We start from the raw sequence: 25,796 nt of genomic DNA on the forward strand, positions 1-25,796 counted from the left end.
TTACTCATCAACAGTACGACAACTTGTGTGTTGTATGTGCCTTCTATTGAAGGGGCAGTACTGTGTTTTCCAGCTACTTCAAAATAAATGATAATTAAAATAAGCAAGTAATATATTCAGTGGCAACTTCTGACATGGGCAACATCCCAGGGCAGCATATTGTGGGATGAAGCATGAGGGCCTGCATGCCCTCACCCCCCTCAGAGCCACCTCCACTCTACTCCCCATCCCCCACCTCTCACAACCAGAGAATCAACAGTGCCTAATGCAATAAATGCTCTGCATTAGATTTGATTCCTGCTGCACCTGTCTCCGTCGCCTTGGCTACTGGTGGTGGTCAATCCAGCAAGCTTGCCATCATGTGTGCATGGACAAAAATAACTCATTTTAGTTAAACACTATGATGATTTTGTAGCAAATCAAGTAAAAATTTTATTTAAATGTATATATTTTAAACCAGTAAATCGAGACATCATGATGTCATTTGATTTGTCTATGATGTGTGCTGCTGCTTTTCTTGTCCAGGTTATCCTTGTGAAAGAAATCTTGATTTCTACTGGACTTACATGAAGTGACAGCAAGCTATAGAGTGAATGTTTTGATTTATTTTTAAACAGCACATTGAGGCAGATAAGCTCATTTAAATTTTATTCATCATTCATATTGGAAAATATGAAATTTATAAAACTTGATCGCAGAAATGCTAAACATAAATAAAACTGAGCGCTGAGACCAACCTCTGTACAGAACGATGTTGCAACTGAGAACATAGCAGTTTCCTTGGCAACTGATGTGCTTTACTGTGGAAAGTGAAGAAGAAGAGTACTGTTTTCTTCTGAGACAGCTGACTCTGGGCAGTTCATGCATAGCAACACTTATGCAACTTCAAGTATCGCTGGTCGGCATACCTCTTCCCACACCTGTCACAGATGAACTGCTTGCCTCCAGCATGTACATGCCTCTTATGTGTCCTCAGGTGGCTTCCCTGGCTGAAGGTCTTGCCACATATTTCACAGGCATACGGCTTCTCTCCAGTGTGAATGCGCAGGTGAAGCTTGAGGCTGTTGGCATTGTTGAATTTTTTATCACAGGTCGGGCATTGAAAGGGCCTGTCTGTGGAGTGAGTGCGGCTGTGGGAGATCAGGCTGCTCTGCTGGCTGAATGTTTTTCCACACTGCTGGCAACTGAAGGGCCGCTCGCCAGTGTGGATGCGGCCATGAATCTTCAGATTCACCGCCTGTCGAAACGTCTTTCCGCAGAGGTCACACCTGTAGGGCCTCAGGTCGCTGTGGATCCTCTGGTGGTTCTTGAGGTTGACGGCATGCCTGAACAATTTGGGGCATTGCTCACATTTGAAGGGCTTCTGGCCGCTGTGGATGAGCTGGTGTGTTTTGAGTGTAACGGCGCGGGTGAAGCCCTTACCACAGTCATTGCAGATAAAGACCTTCTCCCTATTGTGGGTGACACTGTGGCGGTGTAGATTCTGTGGAAGGTTAAAGCGACGGCCACACACATCACAGCTGTATGGCTTTTCTCCAGTGTGTATGACAGTGTGTGTCTTGAGCTGTGCCTGCTTTGAAAACCGTTTTCCACACACAGGACACTGGAACGGGCGATCGCCAGTGTGTGTTCGCATGTGGCTCTGCATGCTTTGGCGCTGGCGGAAGGCTCGGCTACAGATGCTGCAGGCAAATGGCTTCTCCCCTGTGTGGATGAGTTGGTGAGACTTTAGGTTGCTTTGAGATGAGAAGAACTTCCCGCAGACAGAGCATGAGAACAACTTTTGGGAGGTCTCAGAGAGAACAGAACACTCTGAAGGTAGTGGCTGTGGGTCTGATGGTGGAGATGAAGCACTTTCAACCCAAGCTCCTGAGAGAAAACACAAAAATCAATATTCAACAGAGGCATCATCTGAACTGACCAACGATTCTGGAGAATGACTCATTTCAGATTAAATCTGGACCTGAACCAGTGTCACTGCTTTCATTGTAAAATATAGTGTGTGTAAAATAAGTACTGAGCACATAACAATTATTTTGCACACACTGTAAAAAAAAGACATCATATTTCTCCCTCATTATCTAAGAAGAAATCTAATTATATGGTTCGTAAACTCAAACATTCCCAGACAAAAGCTTTTGTGAAAAATAAAACTCATTTCAATCTCATCATGAATATTCAAGGTTAATTGTATTTACACTGACTTCAATAATAAATTCCAATTCTGTCTAAGAAATTGCTAATCTGACTGTTTTTGTAGTATCACTCACATTCATTCATTAAAGTCATAGAATCAGAGCATTTGCTCCTTCCAGTGTCTAAGAAAATAATCGTACAAAATATTTTTTAATGCTTGCATTAAAAAATATTGAAATAATTTTCATAATCTAATGGGAAAAGTTTAGTGTGATTTAGTTAACCACTATGAAATAATAGTTTGTGTATTTTTATACAGTATGTATGTGGATTCATCAGTACTTTAAAACAAACCTGTACAATCACTCCAGATATCAGTAACAGCGGAAATAATTCACACACGCAAAGAAATTAACACAAAACATTACAGATTCATTTTGTGTACAAACAGAAGTTTTTTTTTCTTTCTGTTTGTTTTTAGTCACACTTGATTTTTTTAGTTCAAACATGCCATCATATCAGGCACATAAACTGAGGACATTTTTACATTTACAATTTTACCAATTCAGGGAAAAAGCTAAAAAGAAAAAGAAAAAAGACACAAACGACTTGGCCCTGTAGTAAAAAGTACTGCTCCCTTTAGAGCTTGTCCAGCAACATAAAACATTCCTTGCAAATTGATTATATTTAAAATGTTCACTCACACAGTTTCAGGGAAAGACAATTCAATGATTTTTTTTTTTTTTTACAACTAATGTACTTTTTTATTTTTTTGCTGGATTTTGTGTGCTATAGTTGTTAAAATGTGCAAGTCTTTCTGGAAATTGTCACTTTTAAGAGTTCTTTATGGTGTTAAATGCTGGTTGCTGTTCTCAACAAAATTATCAGAGGATTTTATCAGTTGCTTTGATCAAGAAAGTAAACCAAATCCCAGAAATCTATTTCTCCCGATTTCTAAAATAATTCAGCCTAATTCAAAGTGAAAGTCTGGCTGGGAGATTTGCAGGCTGATCAGGCTGACTGGCCAATCAGCTGAAGCAGGGTTTGATGTCCAGAAGGTTGTCAGTTAGAGAATGACATTTCAGCACTGACGTTTCTTGTCATTTCTTTGGGGTTTAGGAAGTGGAATACCTTCATATGTCGCAATCACCCCAGCAGACTCAGTTGCAGTGTTTTGTTGTTTCCATAACTCTGATGAGGATGTGACTCAAACACAAACTTTGCTGCTCTTGTTTGTCTGAAACTAAAATGGCCGTGGCGCATGTGCAGTAAACTATTCTAAATTTAGCATTTTGACATAATTTTTATGTCATAGGGCCAAGCCGAAGGAGGCAGGGTCGAATGGGACCAGACTAGTCCCTGCAGTAAGCCTCTGACATTTAATCAGATTAATTTAAGTCAAATAAGCAAACTCATTAGATGCTTCCAGAGTGATACCTTGGAAGAGAAATCTTTTAGTAGGCCACCAGTTAGAACTAAATCCAAGTTATAGATTGATCTGTGTTATTTCTTTGTGTGGTGTTACTGACATCATGTGACAGTGTTATGCATTTACACCATATTTAGAGAAAAATGCTGACATGTTCAATTTTCATTTTCTAGCAGATAAGAATCAGGTTCTCACTCTCTCTAATGGCTTCCAGGTCAACGTTCCCATGTCCATCTTTAACGCTGACCACTGGAACAAACTGTGTCTCCACAGCATCACCACCTGCTTTCAGCTGGAGTGACCCAACATCCAGATGTCAGTAAGGTCGATGAAGGCAACACAGACATGAAAAGGTGAGATATACTTACCTGAGCTTCTCTTTCTGCCTTACAGTTTTGGTTTCTGACTCCATATGAGTGCTCAAGCTCTGCTGGGAACAAATAACAGAATTTAGAGGAACTTGAAATCCCATCAAATTTAAAGCTGCTGGCATCCAAACTATTGACATAATAACTCTCCATCATAACTCTCCATCTTCTTTGATTTGTGTGTGACATTGTTGGGGGCATTTCCTGTGTTCATACCCACGGATGTGTGGCTGAGGACGTTGAGGACGCTGGTCTGTGATTTCTTACAGACATGCCCCACCTGAGCCACAAGCCTGGCTTCATCCATGATGTTCAGGATCCTCCCCAGAGCCTCGTTTCCCAGAGTTTCCATGATGGAGGCAAACTGCACCTATCAAAATATATCAAATATATTTTGGGGATATACTGAGGGGATCTGAAAACATTTGTGACTCATTTTAAAACAAACATTGAAAATATTTTATGGGGGTTTTGTGGTAGCAGTTTATGAGATGTTGTTCTCATTACGTCTTTGAACTTTTACAGTGTAAACTTGCCAGCTCTTTAGACTTAGACTTAGACTTGACTTTATTGATCCCTTGGGAAGACTCCCTCAGGAAATTATAGTTACCAGCAGCTCACAGGCAAAAATGTGGCACACAGTAAGCATACACAAAATACAAAAAAATACAAATTAAATACAAAACAAAGAATATAAATACAACACAAAAGGAAATTATAGCAATTTGGTCGATAGATTGACCAGTGATATGGTATTGCACTGTATGGTTTGGCCTGATAAATATGGAGTTCACATTTGTAGAAAAACTACTCCTTCTTCCCTCTGTCCTGTGTCACCTCCGACCCCCCAGTGAGGAGTTGTACAGTCTGAAGGCGTGGGGGACAAAGGAGTTCTTGAATCTATTGGTCCGGCACTTGGGAAGCAGCAGTCTGTCACTGAACAGGCTCCTCTGGCTGCTGATGACGGCGTGTAGAGGGTGGCTGCTATCGTCCATGATGTCCAGCAGTTTGTTCAGTGTCCTCGCCTCTGCCACCGTCACCAGAGAGTCCAGCTTCATGCCGACCACAGAGCCGGCACGCCTGATCAGTTTGTCCAGTCTGGACAAACTTAAAGCTGTGGTTCACCATCTTTCTCACAGTTTGGAAGGTAGTTTGGATGCTAGCAGCCTTAAGTTTGATGGGATTTCAAGTTTCTCTAAATACTGTAAATCTTGCATTGCATTACAACATCCTCTCAAATGCTGTATCTTGAAATCTTGAAAATGCTGGATTCATGCAGCATTTTTCCATCCTCAGCTTTAATCAAGCCTTTATCCAAATAAGCTCCAGAAACTTTAGTTTCATTTCCAAAGTGCTCCTTTAATAGTTGTTTAGTTTCTCTGTAGCCGTTATTTCCTTCCATATGTAAACAGCTGCGAACCAAATCTCTTGGCAAACCAGATGTAAATTGTTCAAGATAGAACAGTCTGTCTGTCATTTTTAGTTTTGCCTTTTGTCCATGTTTGAATGCATGAACAATCCTAACATGTTTATTTGTTTATTCTTCAAATATTAAACATATTGTGTTTTACAGTTCTGTGTATGCTCTCAAATAAAACAATATCGTGAGTCTGACGTTCTACGATTTACTCAGAAGCATTTAACATCAAAGAACTCACGCTAATTATCCATTAGTAGCAGCTTATAGCTCCTTACCAACTTCTCACGGGTCTCCTCCTGCACTCTTCCCGTCTCATGCCGCTCCTCTGTGCTGCCTCGGGCCTTGGGAAGCTCCTTGTCCTTCTCCAGCCGTTCCAGTTCCGCGACCGCAGCTTGGACCAGAGCTTCCATGACGGCGGCAAGCTGAGTGTGCAGAGACACGGTGGAGCTCATGGCGACCGCCTTTCTGTGGCGTCAGTGACTCCAGAGGAGCAGGTTTAACTGGAGGAAAAGCTGAGAATTCACTGACCTGAGAGGAAACCAGTGAATTAAAACAGCAGTTCTAATTCTATAACAAAACAACAAAACTCTTCTCTGAATAGAACAGCTTCCGTTTCAGTGTGTATGTTTTTCTTCTTCTATGACGTTTTATTGGCAGTTTACATTTTTGTGTACTACTGCCATCAACTGGACTGAGGTGTAATCCATTACGCCTCAGTAATTTGTGGATTTGTGGATAGATAAGGGTATCTTCAACATCCTTAACTAACTAACTAAATGAATAAATAAATAAATAAATCTGTTTAACTTTGTGTCTTTTAAATACTTTGTAGATATTTGAATTATAACACTGTGATTAGTCTTCACTAATATATTAAACATTTGTTATTGAAATTTCCATTGTCTTTTACATTTTCTATTTTTCTCTTAAATATTTTCTACATTTCATCAAAATATGTTCCACTCCTTTTTCTCCACAATGAAAACAAGCCCCTAATGAATGCTGTCTAATTATTTTTAACAAGTTTACTGTAGCCTTTTTCTTCTTCTTTTTCAGCAGCTTTTGGCAATTAATCAAGGTTTTGGAATAAAATTGGCATTTGGACAATTCCATGATGTTCAGTGACTGAGTTTTTCCTCAGTCACTTTTTGGATTCCTCAGAACAGAATTAAAGTGTTCAAAACTACAAATCTATGAGTCACTTAAGCACATACAAAACAGTCTCCTGTTCATTTGAATAAATAGCATATGCTTTTGTACATCATGCAAGTGACTGTGAACAATTCTTTGCTTTTTCCAGTAGTACAAGATGTTCAGAGCTCAGAGACATGGTCAAGGTCAGGAAGGCTGAACAAAACACATAAGATGAAACATCAAAACTGGGCCAAGACAGATCTGAAGACAGACCTTTCAAAGGTTTTATGGACTGATCAGATGAGAGTGACTCTTGATGAAGCAGGTGGATGGACCTGTGTGCACAGAGCTCCACTTTGAATCAGACACTAGCGAGGCAGAGGCAGGTACTGGTATGGACTGCTATTATTAAACATGAGCTAGTTGGACCTTTTCAGGTTGAAGATGGACTCAAAATGAACTCCAAAGCCACTGCCAGTTTTAGAAGACACTTTGTTCAAGAAGTGGTATCGGAAAAAGTCTGCATCTTTCAAGAAGACCATGATTTTTATGCAGGACAATGCTTCATCGCATACATGAAGTACTCCTCGATGTGGCTAGCCAGTAAAGGCCTTAAAGATGACAGAATAATGAAGACCTAAACCTCATTGAAAACCTGTGGGTCTTTCTTAAAAGAGAGCAGGAAAACTTCACAGGCTGTGTGAGGCTGTGGTTGCTGCTGCACAAAAAGATCATCAACAGATCAACAAATTGACAGACTTGAAAAAAAAGTGGCTTTATTGGCCACTGATTTATTTTTTAAAAGTTAGAAATATTTATTTATCAATTTTGAGTTGTATGCTATTATTCTCACTTTATCAGATGAGAACAAAGAGGTGAGATGAGAACATTTTCAGTTTCAATTCGGTTGCATGATAATTTTGCGAACTAATAGATGCCCAGCAATCTTGCACACATAGATATTGTCACTTTTATTTTCCTAACTATTCAGATTTGAGAGGTTAATATTTTGAAATTGACTGAGAGTGCAGTAGTTGTTCAACAATCATACTAGTCCTCATAACTACAACTTGCATAATAATTATGTACAAAGTGTATACCAATGGGTTTAAAAAAGTTCCATACAACAAAAAACTTTATTTCTGTTTTTGAGACAAGAATCACATTCCACTTGATGACATAAACTTCTGGAAAATTCAATGGCGTGATTCATCACATGGCAGCCAGCATTCAGCTGGCACTCTTACTTTAAAAAACAAAGTTGATGGTGACGTCCTTTTGAATAAGTATGATTCTCAGGGACACTTTGTATTCATGATATTATCATATTGCAATAAAAATTTGATTAAGGCATACTTTTTTCACATGCATGTAAACACTGAAAGTGTTTCATTGAAATATACTTAGACACTACTTACAAAGTACTTACAGACATTATTGAAATGTACTTATTTAAAACAAACAGAAACTATTTGAAAATAGTCACAAAAGTACAACTTCAGATAAGTATTGTTTATATGCATTTGTAATATATTTTTAAAATGTACATTTAAAATATGCATTTTTACAAATATATGCAAAGTAAACGGATTACCCAAACTATAATTTTAGTTATAAATTTAGAATTTAAATTATATTTGAGAAAAAAACATACTTTTCAAAAGTGCAACAAAATAAATTTTTTAAAAGAGAGTTAGAAGCATGGTCTTAAAATGTATTCATTTGACATTTTTAATATTTTAACATATTCCCTCATAAAATATTAAAAATGTATTTGAGAAGCAAAAGGGCATATTTAACATAGTCATTTTTTTTTCCAAAAAAAGCGCAGGTGATTGCTATGCAGCTGAAGCCAGTTTACGTACAACAAACATAAAAACATTTGGAGACACATTGTTACCATGACAACATTACCTTAGACCACATTTCTCACCTCCACATCTTCTCAGTGCATCTCTTCAGCAGGGTCAGGGAAGAAGGACGGAGTCGAATACAGGACAATGTTTGAAGAAAACCTGTTGGAGTTTGCAAAAGACTGGAGACTGGGGAGTTTTACCTTCCATTGATGGACCCTTTTAGACACTGCATGAAATAGGATTAGTGGAAAAAGGCAGGCAGGAATCATTACAGAGCAGGTTCTTCCCACTAAATACAAGGCAAACCATTTAAGTGCCATACCGAGAATGCCAACATTGTGACTTAGGCATAACAGCAGGACTGGGCAAGTTTTACCATCTGTCTAAGAACTGAAGGTGAAAAAAAGCCTTCTGGCTAACTTTGGCATGTTTACAGAAATCTTAGTAATATGCACTGTGCCTGTAATAAAAATAAATCAATTTTAATTATTTAATGATCCACTGTATCAAGTCCTAGTCAGGTAACGACAACTCCAGCATCCACAGACTGTGCAGCCTCAGTCCAAAAACATGACAGTCGAGTAGACTGGTCTCTCTAAATTCTTCTTGGGTGAGTTTGAACATGATTGTTTGTCCTGCCTGTCTCTGTGTTGCCGAGTGATGGGCAGGTGACCTGTCCAGGGTGACCCCACCTTTTGCCCATTGACCACTGTAGGTATGCATCAGCACCCCTCATGACCCCACTAGGGAGAAGGGCATAAGATGATGGATAAGCAATATAATCATATTAAGAGAACTTTATCAACATGCCAGCTAGTTTTTGGACTGCTCTGAACCATTTCATGAGTTAACCAGGATGATTTACTCTCAGAATGAGTCTAGATGACGTAGTTAGGGATAATACAGTAGGATTTTATTTCATGAGTTCTTTTATTGTTCCTCAGACATCATTCTGTGTCCTTGCTGTGTTGCTGCTCCCTCCACTCCATGATAAGGCGGTGAGCAACAGCGTGTTTGGGAGGCAGCCAGACAGCGGGTCGATGATCTCTCCGTGGTGGAGCTTTTACCTGCAGAGCGAAGGTGATTTCTTCCTCAGTAAACCAGCGAGCATCCTCCAGCTCCAAGTGGTCCACATTCAGCTGGAACAAAAAACAGGTCATATGATATGCAACTTATATTTAACTAAACATTTCACATGCAGCTGGTTCCAAGCGACCAGTACTCCTTTATTTTTTATCTGCTCATTTAAAGCAGAGCTCCGATATAAACTGATTCTAACTGTTTTATCCCAACTGATTTGATCTAAAGTTTAGCAGAAACTCTGATTACAAATTTTAACTTTTAAAAGGCCTAGTCACCTGAGAGTGGGCAGGGCTAACAGTGGCATGGCAGGCCAGCATGAAGGAGCTTTGAGGGAAAGGCCAGTGCTGTGATGAACTGTAGATGATGTTCTGTACCTCCAGACCCACCTCTTCTGCTACCTCCCTGCGCAGAGCCTCTTCCAAAGACTCCCCTAGAAGCAACACACATGCATTACATATTGCAAGTATTAGATATGTATCTGTTTTACAAAACTTGAGTCAAATTACCAGGTCATTCGCAGGACTCTGGAGAACTTGACTGCTCTAAGCTATGTGGTTAAAGTGTGTTGAACCTGGGGTAGTTCTCTCAATTGCAGGACCGGTGTCCCTTGACTCCTGGATTTGAGAACCCCTGCTTTGACATCACTAGATGTATCAACAACTGGTGAGACTCACCCATGTCACAGAAGCCAGCAAGAGCACTATACAACCCACAAGGGAAGGATGACTGACGGCCCAACAAACAACGTTTCCCATCAGACACCAGGACAATCACCACTGGAGACATCTAAAAGAAAACCATTCACTCATAAGACTGACAGTCAAATGTCCACTAATGTGTTGGTTTAACACTGATTCTGTCTTAACTTAGATCTGTATAAATTCAAGCTTGGTCATGCAGTGGCTTTCAAATTAGCTCAATTCAGTTTATATAGCAGTTATAAATGTCACCTTGAGATACTTTGCAAAAGTGTCTCAAGGCTTCACTTGAGACACTTTTTTGCTGGTCCAGGATTCACTCCTCCTGACCAGCATGTAGTGACAGTAATGTTCAGTCTTTCCTGTGCTGCAGGTTTGTCTCCTCTTCTGAGACAAATTTCTCCCATGAGAGACAAATAAATTATCTTATTCATTACCAAAAGACTATCAGTGGGCTGCACAGTGGCGCTGTTGCCTTGCAGCAAGAAGGTCCTGGGTTCGATTCCCGGCCCGGGGTCTTTCTGCATGGAGTGTGCATGTTGTCCCTGTGTATGCGTGGATTCTCTCCGGGTTCTCCGGCTTTCTCCCACAGTCCAAAAACATGACTGTCAGGTTAATTGGCCTTCCCAAATTCTCCCTAGGTGTGAATGTGTGTGGTTGTTTGTCCTGTTTGTCTTTGTGTTGCCCTGCGACAGACTTGCGACCTGTCCAGGGTCTGATTAACATTGCACCCCGCCTCTCGCCCGGAACGCAGCTGGAGATAGACACCAGCACCTCCCGACCCCGTTAGGGACAAGGGTGCTCAAAAAATGGATGGATGGATGGAAGACTATCAGTTGTGTTGTGTCATTTACTTTACAGCAATCTTTCATTCAGAGCATCTCTACTGTTTTCCAACAGTAGAGAGGAAAACTCCCATTTAAGAGGAAGCAACCTCTTAAATGGTACAAGTGGATGTCTGCCACCAAATGGGAAGAAAATGATACATGTTTAATGTTTTTACAAGCTTTTGTATTTACTTCCAGTTGCTCTGAAAACCTTAGTTAGAGTACAGTGTACCCAAAAGCCTTTAGAAGTTACCTAATTAGAAAATAAACTTCAGCTCTGTGAATCTCAAGAGTAAAAGAATTGAACTTCTATTGCACTTTGCAGTCATTTTGACCATTCAAAGTACTTTACACATTATTTTTGAATTGCACTCACAAACACTCATATTTATACAAAAATATGTTAAATGCTTTGCCCAAGGACACATTGACATGTAACAAGAGGAAGCTGGAACTGAACCTACAGCCTTCCAAATACAAGACTCTATCTACTTAACCACATAGAGTTGATATCTTGATGTTGCCAGAGATTAAAATGACTTTAACACTCTGGGTTTAGATCAAAGCCTGTACATGCATACTTCACAACTATGTATTAATTGGTTCTGTCACATAAAATCTCAAAAATACATCAAAGTCTGTGGTTGGAGAAAGAGAATGTGGAAAAGTTCAGGGGGCAAGAAAAGTCACTACTTCAGATGAAGGGCCTCAGAGTTCACAGCTTTCACACTTTCAAAAACTGGCAATTTTAGAAAAGTGCAGCGCACAAAAAATGTGGATGTATAAAGCCGTGTGCACGCACATATCTGTGCACCTTTCCTTTATAAAGCTCAATTTGCCGGAAATAGTCACTCATAAATACATATGTAAATTTGTATAAATATCCAGAAGACTGCCACTACGTGAGGCAATTACCATCACAACTGTCCTTCCTTGTAGTAGTATAAGTATTTAAATTAATAATAATAATTATATATTTTATTTAAAAGATGCTTTTGGTCACCTCACAAAAAATAAAAACTAATACATTTTAAAGAGAAACGTCAAAATGAAAAAGATTTAGATAAAATGCATTTCATGCGCTTCGGTGCACAGATCAATGCGTTACATCTTCATGAGACAAAAATTAAAAATTTTGTTATGACATTAACCAAGAAATCATGATCTGACATAAATTTGTGATAAAAGTATTTCTGATTTAACTTTAGCTTTGATAACTTAAAGCTACATATTGTTTTCAAAGTCCAGGAGAACAGTGATAAATATTTATGAAGACTCACTCATGTTTATGATGGTGTCATGACATTCTTATTCACAAACAAGCGTAACAGAAATTTGTAACTAAGACAGACTCTGACCCTATTTGGTTCTATTTTAACACCTTTGGGTAGTAGACAATAGAGCTGCTGCTGCAGGCCCTCTGGCTTCCAGCCTGGTTCCGTTGGGTCAGCTGGCCCGTAGCGCCACAGAACCTGTTAATCTGGTGCCATCGGAGCAAAGCCTGAGCCTGCAAAACACACAAATGTCAGGACCAGAACACAAATTAGATTCCATGAAGAAACTCTGGAGTTCTGGTCTATCACAAAAAACAGAACAAGAAAGTCCAGTAGTAGTTACTCACTTTGGCGATTACAGGTGCCTCAACTCCTTCTAGGAGAAAGAAAGCTTTCCTGAGATCCATGAACGTTCCCTTACAATTCTTTGCGATTGCGGCTGGATCCAGTTCCCCTGAAAACATTTAAGAATCCAAACAGAACCCCCAGAACTCAATCAGGCAAAAACTTTCTCAAAGTCTGAAGTGACACATAGAAAGAGTCCAACATGCTCTTACCCACATCCAGACAGAACTGAGCATGGTTATGCTCAGAACAGCCAATCAGAATGGATTCTTTTAGCAAGGATCCATCAGAACCACATTTATGCAGGATTGACTGGACCTCTAGAAGATAAAGCCAAAGAACAATGATCAGGTTACCCTGCTACTCGCCTGCTGGAGATAGGCACCAGCTCCCCTGGTGACCCTCACTCCACTCCACCAACTCAAACTTTCTCCACATACCCAAAACCTAACTTGGAACCGTGGATAGGGCCTTCTTGCTCCACATCTATGGAATGCCCTACCTGACTGTTAAGAATCAGATTAATTTATATTTGCCAAGTTATTAATGTTACAGATCTAAGGTTATGTGAATGGTAGATCTATTGTTGTTTATTTATTCATTGTTTGTTTTGCTTAGACCCGCCTCCTTGTCAGTGATTAACAAGCAGAAGCAGCTGCTGTGGTGGATCTGATTGTGAGAAGTGATACAGTTTTTCTACCGCACCAATTTACGTTTATATTTCGGTTTTTTGTAAGTCAACTCGGAGAATATTTCTGTTATTTTTATAAGTAAAGAAAACACACCTTTGAAACTAGAAAACTCTCTGCAAGTGCTTTTTGTTTTGGATGAGTTGAAACCCTCCTCCTTGAAACTACTCTGGCAGTTTTTGATTTTTGAAAACTGGTCACTCTGCAAGAGTAGCCTTAACACTGACACTCTGAGTGCACCATAATCCACTGACTGTTTTAACGAAAGGCCTTAAGATATTCCTTTTACAATGCTTATAAATAAACTCTATTATTATTAAAGATATCAATGTTAGACAATGGATGTTCAGGTTCTGCATTGGGTTACATCTGAGGTACTATGTTAAGTTTTGTGTGTATCATTCTTGGTGTGAGGTTTGCCTCGGTGACTGATCTTGTACTTCAGTTTTTGAGGATGTTAATTGAAGGTCTGTTTCATTTTCTGAGGTTGCATACCTGAGTAGCTGAGAGCAACAGGTCTAAAGGTTTCTGGATCACTGCACTGCAGCAGTGGGATGAGGCGATGAAACAGGAAAATGTGCCCATTTTGCAGCGCTGAAAGACATGCTGCATCATTCTCCTTCAGCCTGTTTATGTACCTGAAGAGATTGATCAATCAATCAATCAATCAATCAATCAATCAGTCAATCAATCAGTCAATCAATTGCACATGAGCTCCTGAACCTCATTCTGGACACAAAGCCTGAGCAGAACCGGGTAAGACTGTAATGTTCTCCAAAGAAAAGGGTCTTCAGGGGCCTTAATGCCGACATGCTGGACTGGATCATGCTCTGAATCTGAGAGCTATGAAAAAGGCTGCTCTGGTTCTACTGCCTGCAGAAAGACAGCAAGGTAAAGTTAGGTACATATAGCAGTGATGGTACAAGAAAACTGTTCATCTTAAGTGCAACCAGTGAGACACAACACTCAAGAGCCCATGCAGTCGTGTGAAGCACTCACATAGCTTGGAGTTATTTTACAGAAGCAAAGTTTTGACTTTTCAGAAAATAATCCTTTTCATGTCATAAGGCATGACTAATTTGGATTTTAAAAACAAATTCCGTTAACAGTTACAGTACTGAACTACTATGCTACACTAAATGATCATTCCCTCTGAAGTAATAGGCCTCATAAGTCCTCAAAAGTCATTATAAAAAATGTTGAATTAGGTCTCAAAATCTGTCAATTCTGTGCATTTCTTTCTCAGTCTTTCAAGAAGATGTCTCCTTGACTGAACAGTTTCTCTGGTGAACCTCAGAGATGTGTGGAGCTTTACACAAAACATGCTCCTTATGTTCAATAACAATAATTAATTAATAATTAACTGATACAATAGCTAGAAGGTTTTATCATGTTGGTCTTGGGTTCTTTGTGCTAGTTTCCAGCTAATTGAATCATTTATTATAAAAATGTCAAGTCCTTACTTGGTGAGGTTGGATGACACCTGCCTGTCAACATACAATTGAAACCAGAAGTTTAAATACAGCAACTAAAAAGACACTGATTTTTTTTCTCATTGTCTGAAGTTAAATCAGACCAAACTTATCTTGTCTTAGATCAGTCAAAATAATCTAAATTAATTGTATTTGTTAAATGCTAGACAACTTATTGAGAACATTTTCCACATTTCAAAAACGTACATACATTTGGTCAGTATCTGGGAAAACTGTCTTTTAAACTATTATCTTCGCACTGCCTCCTGCTGTCCTTTTAGAGTTTTGTTTTTTTGTTAGTCCAGAGTAGGATTGTTTTCATTTTCTGGTACCTGAGGGCGGGCTTTTTATTTATTTTGTTCGTTTCCTGTTTCTTTTGAGGCACTTCCCTTCAACGCATAATACCGTTATACATTTGGTGTGATCCCCACCTCGGGTTACACAGTTTAGAGCTAGCGGGGAATCCTGTTTATGTGTGAAACAATAAATATTAATAATTAACGTCATTCTGGTGATTGTTTATTGTCCATCGGACTTGTAACATAATGAAAAAAAGGAACAACAAATTGAATGAGGACGAGGAACGAATGCAGAAAAAAGACATTGGATGTCTGAACAGCTGTGGAACGTTCTCTGCTGTGAAACGCTCTCTGCTGTGGAACGTTCTCTCCTGTGGAACGTCCTCCAGAGAAAGAGCTTTTTGTTTTGAAGGGACAATTTCTTGTTTAACAGTTTCAGCAAAGGCAGCTTAACTAAGCCTGACTATTAGCCTGTTCTGGAGCAGGTCAGTTGCACTAAAGAAATCGCCATGGTAACTTATGTGTTCTCTTTTGTGAAACCGAATCGAGACTTAAACCAAGATATCCGGAAAATACACAGGCTAAATCCGCTTTCCTGGTTCTGTGAATCAACTCTCCGTTGCTGTTTTTCTGTCAACCTCCTGACTGATGGTTCTGAGCAGGAACCCAAACCAACTGGTCTGTTATGCCAGAGTTCTGTGTCGACCTGCTGTCAGTAAAGCCACGGAAAGGTTCGGCTGTGACAGGGAGCAGCATCTAGTGGGCCTGACGTGTACAGTCAGATGTTGTGGTTGCAAATTAAAGGCCTGCTGTTTGTGTTTGAGTATCAGCTCTTGTGTCCGGTACCTGAATGTTCCGTACCGCGTATCTCTTCTTCTGCTGCTGCTGACTTATTCTTGGTTCCACCTGCTGGTTGATCATGTTCTCTGCAGTGGTGATGATGGGTCTTCTGAAGCCAGGCTTCGAGGCGTGTACAGAGTAAAAAGGGGCGTGTCAGATGAAGCCCTCCTTCGATGCTTGTGTCGAAAACTACGTGACTGATAACAATGCCTCGCATTGTATGGGTCACGTGACTGCTTCATTTTACGTTTCGGTTTTCAAAATAAAAGCGTAAATTTGGCTTCGTTGGTTGTTGTATTTGATCATTTACACTGCACTTACATGAAAACTGAATGAATCACCCAGGACTGATCGTCTCAATACATGCTTTTATAAAACGTTTTCAGAACAGCTACTGCCATTTTTACATCAAGTATATCTTGAAAGTTTTGATTCTGGATCACTCCACCAACAATGACTCAAATCTGATCACAGTGATCCCAAAATCACAAAAAGACATGCTTCTTCTGGCTAACTGTTGACCAATTACATTACTACAAAAAGACTATAAAATTATTGCAGGTGTAACGGGTAATAGATACAGATGAAATTCTTGCTAAAATATGTTTTGTAATTACCATGTGATGAATGGTTTTTGGCGCCCCCTACTGGTTGCCTATAAATAGAAAACTAAACCGTAAATTCCACGCAGTCTGTTCAGCGCTCTACTGTGGTAAGTCACCAAATCCAGTTCTTTTCTGAGCAGTCATAGTGGGTGTGCTCAAAGACTGACGTGGAGTTTTATTACAGTATGCGGAGAGCTGGTGGACCAGCAGTGGAGCTCACTGTGCTAATTTGTGTTGACCATTTATTACAGGTAATTATGTTATATTATTTATTAGTAATTTATTTTGTCAGTTATGTTTGTCAGTTTTTCTTCAGTTGAGTTTGTCGGTTTGTCTGTTGTATTGTCGGTTAGCTGTATTTAACAGCTTGTCAGTTTGTTTGTTCCCTGTTTCAGTTAGAAGTTACTGTTAAATAGTTTATTAGTTAAATTTGACTGCTGTCTATGTCTATTTTTTTTGTTTTTTTCTTCATTTATAGGAGATAGATCAGATTGTGTTAAATTAATTTTAAAGAAGTATTAATAATCAAATATCATTATACGTTCCTCTGTTAGAAAAATATGTTGTTAAGCCAGATTGTAATAATTGTTTGTGAGGCAGTCTGTTCAGCGCTCTACTGTGTATGCGGAGAGCTGGTGGACCAGTAGTGGAGCTCACTGTGCTAATTTGTGTTGACCATTTTATTACAGAAAATTCAACCAACTGGCCTCCTTTGTGTGTATGACGGGACGGGCATGAGGGGAAGCTGTTACACGGGTGGTATTGCTACAAAAATTAAGAATACTCTGGAAGAAATGGTTGATAAAACTCAGTCTGGATTCATACCAGGTAGATATATAACTAATATCACTTATGTTGGGTCTGCTGGATTACTCAGATTTACTTCTGACACAGTTGAACATACATTTTTGTTCAAAACATTAGAAGTATTCGGATATGGACAAATCTTAATTAAAAGTTGTCAAATGTTATATAGGAATTGTAATGCATCTGTAACATTGTCACATGGCGGCTCTAAAATATTTTATTTGAAAAGAGGTCTCAGACAAAGGTGTCCAGTCTCCCCATATTTGTTTATTCTGGCCATGCAAATTCTTTCAATTAAAATCAAGGAAAAAAATTACAGGGATTAATGTTACAAACAGAAATATTGTGATGTCCCAGTTTGCTGCACTTTTTTTTAAAGACTGAATGTGAAATAAAAAAAATTCTTGAAATCAATACCTTCTCCAAAGCTTCTGGTTTGACTCTAAATCTAAACAAAGGCGAATTACTTAAAAAAATGAAATAAATAATTGTAGAAAGATTGAATCTGTCTCCAGAGAGATCTCTCTGTTTTAGGACGTTCACTAATAGTCAAAGCTGAAGGTTTATCTGGACTCGTTTATCCAACCCTTCTTGATGTTCCCAAACAAATCTGTACCAATATTAGTAAAATAAACTTTAACTTTATATGGAAAAAGAAATGCCTTTTGATCAAGAAAATATTCCAAAGATTAAAGTTGAAAAAGATGGAATTAAGGCCCTTGACTTCACATCTTTAAACAATTCATTCAAAATTATAGAAGAACATATACAAACACTCTCAATCTTCCATTCACACCCTCTTCTCACAGTGAGAAGAAATTGGCGCGTATCATCACCAGTTGGTGGCAGTAATGCGCCTCATCCTTGTTAGCCAAACCGACAAGAACGTCAAAGAAGATTCCCACTCCCAGCAGTCAGTTCGTTTCCACCTCGCTGCAGCAGGATGTCTGTGTTCATGGATCTGAATGTGCTGTTTTCTGCAGGGAGGAGCGGCCTGCAGAGGCTGGTAGAGACCGCAGCTCACTGTGAGTCCACTTCCGGTCACCGGGCCTGGGTCTGGTCTGTCAATCCATCCCATTCGGTCTATTATAGTTCAGAACAACAGCAGGGCTTTCACATGTTCATTTGATTGATGATTGCTATGTGTGTCTCAGAAATGTGTTTCATGGGATGGGATGACCGCTGTAGTAATGGACATTGTTTTATGGCAGTGGTTTTTATATGGAAAAAAAAGTCATTCACAGAGCAGTCGTTCACGTGTTTGAGTACCCAAAACTGTACTCGGATCACAGTAGTGTTTACTTTAGAAATAGAAAGAAAGTCTAATAAATGACTTAAGCTTTAGTGTAAAAAGAAATGGTAAAAGGTCTACTCAAGTACTGAGATACTGATTATAACATCTGATTTGATATTTTACGTTTAAGTCATCAGATAGCCAAAAATATAAAATTCTGGTATTTTCAAGATTATTACCAAAATATTTATTCAAATACAGATTTTCCCCTAGAAAACTTACAAAGCCCGGTGGTTGGGGCACCGAGGCGGTCCATTGTGTTTTTGTATGAAAAGATGTTAAGTAGACAGGAAATATATAAGTATTATACATAAGTATTACTGGTGATACTGGAATATAAGTCAGCAGCTTCATAAGGTCCCCCCAGGGCTTCAGGGGCCCATAAATGCTAATATTTTAACAGAGACCAGCGATATATAAATGTTATGAAATTATCTAGCAGATGGAAAGTGTGGTCCTATCTTGATACAGCAGCTGTAAGTCCAGCGCTACAATTTTTATTTAATTGTTAAACCAAATATCTGAAGGTTTAAAAACCCCCACCACTGAATATTAACAAAAGACAGTTTTTAGTATAATTTCTTTGGTACCCCTCTTAGCCCTTGTCTAGAACCGGCCCTGGCCTGCAGGTTTGTCTGGTGCATTTTTGGTGACCATGTTTTTTCTTCATTGATTGATTGTGGTTCAGGTTATCCAAACTAATGAACCACATTAATAAACTAATAGTGAAATAATACACTGAGTAAATAAGCCCCTCTTATTCAAAGAGGGGCTTATTGGCATGTTGAAGGCACATGCCAGTGAAAAGGTATCTGCCTTCAAATAATTTTAACAGTGCTCCTGCATAAGTCTCATAACTTATAGGTTGATGCATAAATCAACTTGTACAAACAACTTATACAATAATGTTTGTTTTAGCCACATAAATGGTCATGCTCAGTAGCAAACAACATATCTCCAACTACAGCTTAAAGTAGCTCTTTGATATATTAATGAAGTAGCCATGTAGCCTGATGTAAAAACATTTGTTAGACATTGAAAAGTTTTGATAATGTTATCACACGTTATCAACTACGGCATTTTAAGGTTAGTGGATAAGATTGTCTTCTCATGTAAGTATTGGCTCATTACTGATACCCCAAAATGAAGGAAATTGGTGCAGATAAATTGACTGGCCGGTAAATGTATCTTATATTATACATGCATATAGGATATAATGTAAACAGCACCGTCAGAAATGCTATGAGTGTATAGCAGATGTGTGAATTATCTGATTGCTGATTGCAGCCAGTCAACATTATTAGCAGAACTTTGGGGCCCCTTAACCAAATTTTGTTTTGGGCCCCATGGAGTCTTGGGCCAGCACTGCTGTAGTTTATTTTTAAATAACCATTTCATTTCCTGCCAAGATCAAAAATATATATTTTAAAATGATCAACACTAACATCATCACTACACACACAGTTTTTCATTCAACAAGGTCTTTAACTTAAAATATCTTGCAAAACTACTTTTTTAAACTAAAGCAAATAAGTCTCATCTTCAACTGTAAATAATCATAAAAACTATTTGAACCATCACATAAATCTAACATTGACTCAACAGACTCAACACTCTTTTTTCTTTAGATCTTTCTGATTCCAGCTGAATCCACAGCTAGCCACAGCTAGCCACAGCAGGGTGATTCACCACAGAACTGCAATCCCAAAAAGACAGAAACTGAGTGGCACGCAGATGCTCCCAGAGAAGACCACTACCCCGATTTGCTGAACAAATATGACGCTTTATTTTTATTCCCAACAAAAATATATGCTGGATTGAAATTATGAGATTCTTTATTGGGTGTGTCTCCAGAAATCTATAGTTACATGATTAAATAGTAACCAACCTTCATAAAATTAATGAGATATTTCAACCATTAATTAATCCACTTTAGATTTACTGTTTTAATTATAGCATGTTTGTTCCTTCTGCAGTGGGATTCTCCACTGTTGCCATCAACTATGTATTTGAACCCACAACCAAGGAGAAACAGGTGCGATTAGCTGCTGTGCTGTTACTGAACATCCTGTTCTCCTGTCAGTCACTGCTCAGTAAAGTTTGTTTGTTTGTTTCCCCTCTGTAGGAAGTTCCATCGCCAGTGCCGATCAGTGAGCTGATTGGTCAGCTACCTGTGGTACAGGGTCGCTCTCATCCAATCAAAGTGCTGAATAGACTAACAATGGTGATGTCAGAGGCCAGTCCCTTTGTGAGTTTTCCATTGTTGATCAGAGTACCAGATGAAAGCTTTTTTTTCTGAAGTTGTGATGTGTGTTTGTGTATTTTGCTTTCCTAGAGGTCATATGCTACAGAGTTTCGTGCCTTTGACCTCCTGGCCATTCAGCCGACCACCGAGAAGCTCTTCCATGTGAGATTTACTGACTCTATGTTTAATCTGAGCTGAAGCAGGATGATGCTTCACTGTTTTTGTTTGTTTTAGCTCACCTATAGCTCACCTTGTTAAAACAAAGTTTTCACTGTTGGCCAAATGGCAGCATACAGTTCGCCATGTGGGAATTATGGCTGCTCCCTTTGAGAAAAACGAGTAATAGTGACATATCAGCATTCACTGCTATTTTTCCCTGCTGACCTCCATTTCACAGGAATGGGAAGCTGAGAAAAAATGTCAGGTTGAGGGTTAGGTGGAAGGAGGAGACTGAGATTCAGCCTTGATATTGGCGCCCAGCTGTTAGTTCACTTACACCAAGCAGGAAGTCTGCAGAAGGAGAGGCAGGACAGGGTCTCTTTTGCAGTATTGACGTCCTATGCAGGTTCACAATAACGATATACTTTTCAGAAACGTTTGTTGCTGATGCAGCATCAAAAGGCTCAGAATTCTTTTGTATTTAGGTAGCGTTTCACACTGCAAGCCTTATTCCTCAATTCAGATTTTTTTTTAATGTGGTTCATATTTCCGAATAGATGCAACTTATGTGCAGATGCATAGTAGGGCACATGCTCAGTGCTGGTAAAAGTAAACATGGAGTAAAATGATGGAGCGTATGTTGCGGTTTAAAAGTAGTTGTCCAACCGGAGCCCGCACATTAACAACTTAATCCTCATTATTGTCTGCCATGGTTTTTGTCTTCTTACTTAGTGTGTATCAGATCAGTGATGTTTGTTGAGTATCACTGATTTACAGTCTGGGTGAAAGTGGCCAAGTCAAATTTGAAAAGTTGAGATGCATATCAGATTTAAAATCACATATATAAGTGGCCTGAGTTGCCACTTATAAAATTTGATCTGTGTTGATCAGTCTGCCTTAAAAAAAATTCAGATACAAGCTGCATAAGAGAAAAAAAAATCTGAGTTTTGTAACTTCAAGTTGCAGTGTAAAACTGCCTTTAGGAAACTAAAAACTAAAAAAAAACCCTGAAAACTGTCTTTAGGTTTTTTCTGCTTTCTCCCTCAGGAGATGCTTTTCATACAGAAAGCATTGACGCTTTCTGTATGAAAGCGTCAATGCTGAGAAACGTCTCTCTGAGCTAAGAGCACTCTGATAGTTTTAGTGGAGTAATGCATAGTAACACTGTGTGTTTGTGACAGACAATCTGCATGGAGTGGGACGTTGACATCATTTGCATCTCGATGACAGAGAAACTTCCCTTCTTCTTCAAGAGAGCGCCCATAAACGGGGTGACTACCTCATTCCACATTTCCTGGCTTGCTTCCTTGTTTGTGAGTGTTTACTGCATCTGTCATTGTGTAGGCCATTGACAGAGGAGTGGTGTTTGAGGTATCATATGCCTCAGCACTCAGGGACTCCACCATGAGGCGATACACTATTGCCAACGCTGTTTGTTTGATGGAAAGCTGCAAAGGAAAGGTTGGTGTTCTTGCATATGATTCTGCGACCTGCAAATTTCAGGTCTGAAATTTTGAAACTGTTCCTCTTTCAGAACGTCATTGTCTCAAGTGCAGCTGAGAAGGTCAGTGATCAATAATGTGTGGAGAGAACCCAGTCAGTCTGTATTAATGAAAACTACTTGATGATGGTTATCATTTGCTAATGCTAGTAACACTCAGTAACACTAAGTATCATTTCTTAATATTTTTTAATGATGCAAAACATCAAATTACATTTGTTACCTATTGTTAATACTCCACACCAGCCAGTAAACTTTATCCATGATTAATTGTCAAAGAGACAGTTTGGTCCTCTGGGGCCAGCATGGCTCTCTAACTTTGTGTTTGTGTGTGTTTTTTTAAGGCTTTGGAGCTTAGAGGACCTTATGACATCATTAATCTGTATCCTCCGGCTGGTGATAATTGTCTGATAGGTCTCTCCCACTCTGAAGGAACATGGAAATCAAAGCTTTGCATCAGACTCCAGTGTGTGGAGCAGGAACAGTGAGAGAGGCAGCAGTTCAGCAGTGTGATGGCATCCCTCTGGTGCCATGCTATGCTCTTCCTGTAAAACAGTGCAGTGTTTTTTGTAGTAAAGTGTGGAACTGGATTCAGTGTATTGCAGGGAAAAAATTGGTGTGTTGTGTTCCTGACGAGTCTCTCAGAGGGACGCTGTTTGGTCTGTCAGATGCTGATTCTAAAGAAGCCGTGTCTTCCACCTGCAGAGCCGTTTTACTGCATGCAGGTAAATTATGATGAAGCCTTGCAGCTGCAGAAGCTTCCTGTTGGTTAATCTCAGTCTGCCTGTTCATCAAGAGTTCATCTGTCTGTTCATCTGTTATATCACATTTTTGACTTTGTTCTTTGTCTCCAGAAACCAGGAAGACTGCTAGTGGCATTGTGTACACCAGGAACAGTCAGCAGGAGGCCCTTCAGGACAGTGACGGCAGTAGGTCTTTTCACATTCATGAATCAGATACGAAGCAGCATTAACTGAGCTGCAGAACTTGAATTAAGTAATACCTCAGGTGTTTCTTAAAGGGATCCATGATTAGTTCTATTGAATAATATTTATTTTAGATGTAAAAGCAATACAATAAAAATACTGTAAGCTGTTTGGTTTTTATTAATTTAAATAAGATATTGTCACACGGACAATATCCGTGTGACAATATTGCAGCTTAACTATGTTGGTTAAGCTGCAATACATTCTGGGTAAATGTCAAATGATAGGCATGATTGCACTAGCTTCATCCAGGACAACAGCAGTGAGTAATATCTTTAAGGTTTTTAGATTTGAATGTTGAAGTTGATGGGAATGTAGAAACCACAAGAGGTAAAGAAGATGAGGAAAACCAAACAGAGGAAGAAGATGATGGTGTTTGTGCTGCTTATTTATTTTATAAGTTCCATGAAAGTGTCATTTCTGTGCTTGTCACATTGAATCACTCTGTTTTTATCTTAAATGAGTTACTCAAACTAGTGATGGGGGGCAAAATCAAAAACTCTTATCGTTTTTCTATCAGTGTATCTAATATGGCTCAGATAGTTGGTAGACTGTGGAGATATGCATGATCTACTGACACAGACTAGTGACGTATTGCCCAGCCCCTCCTGTTCTCTTTGGTTCCCTGGTTCTCTTAGGTTCACCATTTTCTCTATGTTTACCAGCGTTTCCTGCAGTTTAGCTATATTTCCCTGTTGGATGATATTTTCTCTCATTCTCCTTTTACAGGTGAAGCTCCTGCTGCCAAACGACCCAAACCAACCGACAGGGATTGAGGAGGCAGAGACTATTCTCATTTGTTTTACTGTTTTTGCTTGTCTCTTTTTGAAGATGTATTGCCTCCTAAAACTGATTTGTAATTTTGGGTCAATAAAGTTTGAAAAATAAATTATCTATTCTTTTTTAGCAAATTGATGTATGTGTGTGTGTATGTATATGTATAGTGTCGTCAGCACTTCTCACAAAAAGAGAGTTAATTTCTGACCTATCTATAGCCCACAGCAGACTTCATAGGGAATCTTTTTTTAGCTGGATTATTTAAGACATGCCTGAATTCTCACAGCCTACATCACAATGTCACATCTTGTCTTCATTCCATAGGTTAACCCCAAAATTAAATACAATTTTTTTACTATTTTTAAGAGAAATTAACTTAGTCAAAGAATGTATGTGTATTTATTCCACCGTATGTTGGGGTGCACTGATTGCAGTTTTCTGGCAAATCTTTTAAAAGTCTTACCTGCTGATTTTGATTTTGACCAACACCAATTTTTGTATTTTTTTTGTCTGAAATGTTGCTAAATGTAGAAAAAAGTTTCCATTGGAGTCGCTATTAACTGCAAACAGGCAGACATGAACTGGTGGGCCAATCTATCAGTCAAACCTCTCATGGAAGAGGAACAGAGGACAGTGGTTAGTTTTTAAACCTTACTTAGGTAGGTAAGATCGGTGGGTAAGATTGTATCCACATGTAAGTATCAAATCCCCCAAAGTTGAGGAAATTGATGCCTATAAATTGGCCAATAAATGCCTATGGTCACTCCTAAGTGTCCAGCAGATGTCACTGTGCTGCTGTGTTTGAAGCCTTGAAGCTTTGACTCCACTATCAGATGGAGGTCTGAACCACCGCACCAGTCAGGATATTCTTCATTTGAATATCCTTCTTTGAGATATTCAAATGAAGAATTTGATGATTTAAAAGTTTTATTTTTGGCAGCTCAAATTTATTAACTTATTGTTTGAACTGTAAGAAGCTGTGTGGTTTGTTATGTTCAGTTATATTTTATGTATTTTGATTCTGAAATCTTTCTGCCTAACAGGACTTTTGTCCACCTTTCAGTGCCAAAATGAACTTCATATGTTTTTTATAACAGGGTAATATGATAAAAATAGTATCTAGCATCATAATGTGAAATCCCAGCACTCAGGAAACACTGGGGAAACTCCTAAAAGATAAGAACAGATGATGGAGCACAAAAAAGAAAGTGATTCACAACACAAGCAGCTCAGGACGTCAACAAGTTAAGAATGCCTTCATTCTGTTCTGTGACAACACACACACACATATGTCTGCATGTTTATTCATGCAGATATTTACCTTTGATCTGCTCATTGTTCCCTGACAGCATCTGCAAATAGCCTCTCCTTCAGACAGTCACACATTAGGCTTCAAAGTCCCCACAGACACTTTGCTCTGGATCATGGCTCAGAGAATTTTCTAACAACAAAGCAGAAGGCTGAATCTATAATCAACTGTTTTCATTATAATTATAAATGTCATGAAATGAAGCTTAAAATGAACAAATAAATGGAATTAATCTGTTTGTGT

The 25,796-nt window shown here is 39.0% G+C and overlaps 3 protein-coding genes across 6 annotated transcripts; 1 reads left to right on the forward strand and 2 right to left on the reverse strand.

The window, feature by feature from the left end:
• Positions 1 to 583: 583 nt before the first annotated feature.
• si:ch211-207i20.2 (uncharacterized protein LOC568537 homolog) lies at positions 584 to 5,979 on the reverse strand. Its single transcript, XM_055021192.1, has 5 exons — positions 5,629 to 5,979; positions 4,150 to 4,303; positions 3,934 to 3,992; positions 3,761 to 3,857; positions 584 to 1,869 (listed from the first exon to the last, which is right to left on the reverse strand). Exons 1-5 carry the CDS (start codon positions 5,803 to 5,805, stop codon positions 860 to 862), a joined length of 1,497 nt encoding a protein of 498 aa, XP_054877167.1. The 5' UTR covers positions 5,806 to 5,979; the 3' UTR covers positions 584 to 859.
• A 1,625-nt stretch (positions 5,980 to 7,604) lies between these two features.
• Positions 7,605 to 16,067, reverse strand: nudt13 (nudix (nucleoside diphosphate linked moiety X)-type motif 13). Of its 2 annotated transcripts, none has more exons than XM_055021194.1 (9): positions 15,892 to 16,067; positions 13,983 to 14,132; positions 13,755 to 13,897; positions 12,783 to 12,890; positions 12,573 to 12,679; positions 12,333 to 12,458; positions 10,101 to 10,212; positions 9,702 to 9,856; positions 7,605 to 9,482 (listed from the first exon to the last, which is right to left on the reverse strand). In XM_055021194.1, exons 2-9 carry the CDS (start codon positions 14,084 to 14,086, stop codon positions 9,291 to 9,293), a joined length of 1,047 nt encoding a protein of 348 aa, XP_054877169.1. In that variant the 5' UTR covers positions 14,087 to 14,132; positions 15,892 to 16,067; the 3' UTR covers positions 7,605 to 9,290. The 2 variants fall into 2 exon arrangements, with proteins under 2 accessions (XP_054877169.1, XP_054877168.1); XM_055021193.1 differs by having other exon boundaries at positions 15,877 to 16,067.
• Positions 16,068 to 16,645: 578 nt separating this feature from the next.
• Positions 16,646 to 24,382, forward strand: rpp30 (ribonuclease P/MRP 30 subunit). Of its 3 annotated transcripts, XM_055021195.1 has the most exons (13): positions 16,646 to 16,726; positions 17,165 to 17,303; positions 18,266 to 18,307; positions 20,553 to 20,611; positions 20,702 to 20,824; positions 20,912 to 20,983; positions 22,162 to 22,251; positions 22,325 to 22,441; positions 22,515 to 22,544; positions 22,826 to 22,863; positions 23,127 to 23,206; positions 23,336 to 23,410; positions 24,197 to 24,382. In XM_055021195.1, exons 1-13 carry the CDS (start codon positions 16,661 to 16,663, stop codon positions 24,241 to 24,243), a joined length of 978 nt encoding a protein of 325 aa, XP_054877170.1. In that variant the 5' UTR covers positions 16,646 to 16,660; the 3' UTR covers positions 24,244 to 24,382. The 3 variants fall into 3 exon arrangements, with proteins under 3 accessions (XP_054877170.1, XP_054877171.1, XP_054877172.1); XM_055021196.1 differs by lacking the exon at positions 16,646 to 16,726 and having other exon boundaries at positions 17,085 to 17,303; XM_055021197.1 differs by lacking the exons at positions 16,646 to 16,726; positions 17,165 to 17,303 and having other exon boundaries at positions 18,199 to 18,307.
• Positions 24,383 to 25,796: the final 1,414 nt, after the last annotated feature.

Source organism: Poeciliopsis prolifica, unplaced genomic scaffold (genome assembly GCF_027474105.1).
Source record: "Poeciliopsis prolifica strain line A6 unplaced genomic scaffold, Auburn_PproV2 SCAFFOLD074, whole genome shotgun sequence".
In the NCBI taxonomy this organism is placed as follows: Eukaryota; Metazoa; Chordata; class Actinopteri; order Cyprinodontiformes; family Poeciliidae; genus Poeciliopsis; species Poeciliopsis prolifica.